The 4,214-nt window shown below is 35.8% G+C and overlaps 1 protein-coding gene across 1 annotated transcript; it reads left to right on the top strand.

Moving 5' to 3' along the window:
* The first annotated feature begins 1,496 nt into the window (after window positions 1-1,496).
* LOC126446885 (uncharacterized) lies at window positions 1,497-3,829 on the top strand. The gene is made up of 3 exons (XM_050090986.1): window positions 1,497-2,061; window positions 2,133-2,673; window positions 3,181-3,829. The coding sequence occupies exons 1-3, from the start codon at window positions 1,497-1,499 to the stop codon at window positions 3,827-3,829; spliced, it is 1,755 nt and encodes a 584-aa protein (XP_049946943.1).
* The last annotated feature ends 385 nt before the right edge of the window (window positions 3,830-4,214 follow it).

The raw sequence follows: 4,214 nt of genomic DNA, 5'->3' as shown, positions 1-4,214 counted from the left end.
GGAATAACTTTTGCTGCTTTAAAATTTCTAGGAAGTTGACCTGATGGTAAAGAGCAGTTTATTATATCTGACAGTGGTTCACACACATGATGGCAGACTCGTTTTAAAAGGCAACAGATATACCATCAAGACCACAGGAAAGATTGTTTGGTCTCTGTGTAATGGTACTTTGACTACCGCACCTCCGCCAACACAAATATATAATTTATGATCGCGCATGCGGAAGAGCGCTGCGCCGGTGACCAATTTTTATAATTAACTTTTTTTTTTTTTTTTAATTTTGCGTAGGTTTTGTTTTTAACAGCTAATTGATTACTCTCACTCTCTCTCTTGTCTTGATACGAAAGAAGTGTATTTTTCCGCGCTGTGTTGAATGTGCTTTTGGGTGGAAATTAAAATTATATTACAAAGCGAGGTTGTTTCAATAGTGATTCGAGGTGGTTATCGCCAAATTTGTGAATTGATCATGACAGTGACAACTTGAAGAAGTTTTCAACAGACGGAGAAAAGTGAAAGACGAGTCGTCCTACAAGGGAATTAGGAGGACAGCCATGAAGACTATATTGTAATTAGTACTGCGTTCCTAACAAGATTATAAGGTAAATTTCCACTAATTTCTGATGCAATTTCCGTATAGTCGCTTTTTGTAGTGTTGCCGACCTGGTCTGCCATGCACGGTCAAATTACAGCACTATCTCAATCAATAATACGAAGTCCACCTTATCCGTAACTGAAACCACCAAAATTCAAAACCCAATCAGATTTTCTATTTTATATCTTCACGCCTGAACCCCGAGTAAAGGAAACACTACAATTGGCGTCCTGGTGACAGGACTTACAATCTCCGGATTTGATACAAGTGCAATTATTATTAAATTTGGACATTTTATCTAATTTTAATCACTTAATAGCATCAGAAAATGAATTTGGACTAAGTCTCATTCATTTAAATTGTAATGTTACGTGCATGAAATTTACAACAATATTGTTTTCCCTGTTATTAATTCGTGTTAATTTTCATTTTCATGCTGAGGAATTAGTTTGTTAAAAAAAAAGGAAAGGGATAACGTTCCATAAAATAATTTGCACGGACGCGAAAGAAAAATTTTGGATTCAAAACTGTATATCTGATGCTACATTTGCAACAAAAGACTGAAGAACAATAAAATTGGTGAGTACAGAAATTTACATTTTTTCCAGTTTCAAGCAGCCATCTGTACTTCTTTTATTCTGATCCATTTATTTTGAAATTATTTTTCCTAATTGTAGTTAAAATTGATTTACTATTATTGCAAATGATAAGTGAAGAGCATATTCACAGTCATTTATTTGTGAGAGGGAAATTTCAGTACCAGTTTAATAATTCAATTTCTAATTAAAAAACATACAGAAATATCCATTTCCATAAGAGAAATTTCAGATTTCAACATATCTTATTTTAAATTTTTTTTTGCCACTGGAAAATTTTATTTGCAATTAATTAAGAAAATCGCAAGATGGACGCTAGACGTGTAGAAATTGTTTCCGCGGACGAGCTTAGTGAAAGTGACACATTGGAAAACATGTCCGACAGTCAAATGAATATTGAACTTAATAGTGAGGATGTTCAAGACATAATTTTACCGGATCGACTCAGACAACAACCCCTATATTTAAACAGATATACAGGCGAATGGAGAGTGAGTACTACGCGACAAAATGCGACATTGACAACGTCAACTTCAGGACCAGACATCAATCAGACACAAAAAAATGACGAAACTAAGACACAGGACTCTGACATGCTCAACCAAATTCTGAAGTTACTTGGTGACCAAAAAAGAAAATTTGATGCTTTAGACAACCATTTAAAACGTGACATTGGGAAATTTGACACTACATTCGATGAACTGATATGGGACATAAAACAAAATTTTGAAAAACAATCGAGACAAATTGCCGACTTGACAGAAACCACCAGTAGTCTTGGAAGGAAATTTGCTGACTTATCAGACAAGGCTACGAGGCAAGAAAAGGTATTTATGGGATTCAGTGATGAGACAAAAACTGACTTACAACGATGTAATGAGAAATTTTTAACAGTAGTTTTTGAACAACAGAAAACCAGTACCCAAGCTGACGAATTACGACAGCCACACAATTCCATAAAAACAAACCAAGAACACTTAGACCTGACAATTACAGACCTTTCATACAATTAAATGATGTAACATTTGAGCAGAAATTCTTACAGGAAAAGTTAGAAAAACTTGAAGACAGAGCAGATGTAGCATCTTTAAAGAATGACACAACTCTAGCAGAGAAACTTGTACATGAATGCAAATTATATGATGATTATTTAGATGAGAAGTTTGAGACAATGACACAGATCATTTTAGATAAGACAAAGGAACCAGTAAAGGGAGAAACAGATAATATTCAGAAAGAGGTACGTAAACTTAAAGAAAATGTAATACCAAGTTTGTCAGTGATACCAAAACCCTTAACAGGCAACCAAAATTCAAATGAGAATCCGAATAATGCTAGACCCAGCACACGCCCGAAAACAGGATTACCAATGAGTGATACAAATCCCAATGAACCATTTTCAATGCTACCACAAGATCAAAATTACTATCAGACATCACCACATACTATGCACAGTTTGACACAAAATGCAGGACCCGTAATACCGTCGGGAGTAGCTGATGAAACATTAGTACGACATGGATACTTTCAGACATTTTCATGCGATGAGAAAGAGAAAGTGCATCCGATTGTTTTCATCCGCTCTTTTGACGGTATTTTCCCGAGACATTGGTTAGAAGCTGATAAAATTCGATATGTTACAAATTTGTTACGTGGAAGAGCAGCTAAGTGGGGAGCAGCAATGAAAAGACGAAGTTTAACATTTGAACAAGCATTTCTTGAGGAATTCCAGTCGATCACAGAACAGCAAAGTTTAATACGAGAAGTATACAATCCAGAAATTTACAACCCGAAGAAAGAGACTTTATGTCAATACATTGAACGCTACCTAGACAAAACATTATATTTGACAAAACCAGCAGATTTACCAGACATAATTAGAACACTTAAAAGCCACTTAGCATTTCCTTACCGTGATAAATTAACAGGAGTGTCCAAGGACAACATAAAGAATTCTTTCAGTTATGTTGATGAGATAGATGTTGTTTACAGAGATGAGATCAGGAATTTCAATCAATTGTATCCGATCCATCCAAGAAATTCGAGTACGCACAACAACAGAAATAACAGAGGCTATTGGAATCCGCCTCCGACACCACAACAAAACTCTCAAAGAAACAATTCGCACTACACTGGGACAAATCCATTCAATATTAGGAGAAACAACTCGCAGCATTGGCAGGGGAATGGTAATTATTACTATAATGGTTATCCGAACAGTAATTACAATCAGAACAATAACAGTTATATTCAAAATAACAAAAACAGAACAAGGAACCGAAATCATAGAGATCAAAGAAGAGAGGATAACAGGTACCATCCAGGATATTTTCAGAGAAACAACACACAACAACATCCAAACATGTATTGCAGGAAGAACAGTAATGACAATACCAGTTACAGTCATGGGCGAAATAATGTATGGGGAAATCACAATGGACCACCACCACGACACGTGCAGTACAGCAACCATCAATTCCTACCTAATGGAACTCCCAATGCGACGCGAGTTAATGTCAACAACCAAACAGTTGATACTTGGGTGACACGTGACAGAAATGTAAATATTATTGAGTTGAGCAATGACCCCAACCCGCAGCAACAACCCAATTTGCTGGAAAACGAACGACAACCGAGCTAAGCGCTCAAGTTACGGTCTATAGGGAGCAGAGCGCAACGGAACCGACGATTTGTTTTCTCCGATATGATGATAGTAAGAACATAGAAAAAGAATTATATCAGGATGTAGATTTTAATAGTACCAGTAAAATAAAGAAGATTATTCAGGCTATAACACAAGTTATGAAGTGGAAGTAATGTTAGATATAGGAGCAGCAGCAAGTGTCACTTCAATGTCTTTATATAATGAACTCAAACAAATAATGAACATACAAACATTGCCAGTACAGAATTGTCGCATTATAAGTGCCACCGGTAACAGATCAATGAACGTGAAATTTCAAGCTCTCATTAACTTCACATTTTCAAATATACCACTCAATTACAGTTTTCTGGTAGTAGATAAA

Source organism: Schistocerca serialis, chromosome 1 (assembly GCF_023864345.2).
Source record: "Schistocerca serialis cubense isolate TAMUIC-IGC-003099 chromosome 1, iqSchSeri2.2, whole genome shotgun sequence".
NCBI lineage: Eukaryota > Metazoa > Arthropoda > Insecta > Orthoptera > Acrididae > Schistocerca > Schistocerca serialis.
Note: the sequence above shows the minus strand (reverse complement) of the source record. Positions and strands in the feature narration are given on the sequence as shown.

Excerpts from the sequence above, each read along its gene's own strand:
- LOC126446885 (XM_050090986.1), top strand. The coding sequence starts at position 1,497 with ATGGACGCTAGACGTGTAGAAATTGTTTCCGCGGACGAGCTTAGTGAA. Across the intron at positions 2,062-2,132 it reads AAAAACTGACTTACAACGAT|CCACACAATTCCATAAAAAC; the intron begins GTAATGAGAAAT and ends GAATTACGACAG. Across the intron at positions 2,674-3,180 it reads AATGCAGGACCCGTAATACC|AGATGAGATCAGGAATTTCA; the intron begins GTCGGGAGTAGC and ends TGTTGTTTACAG.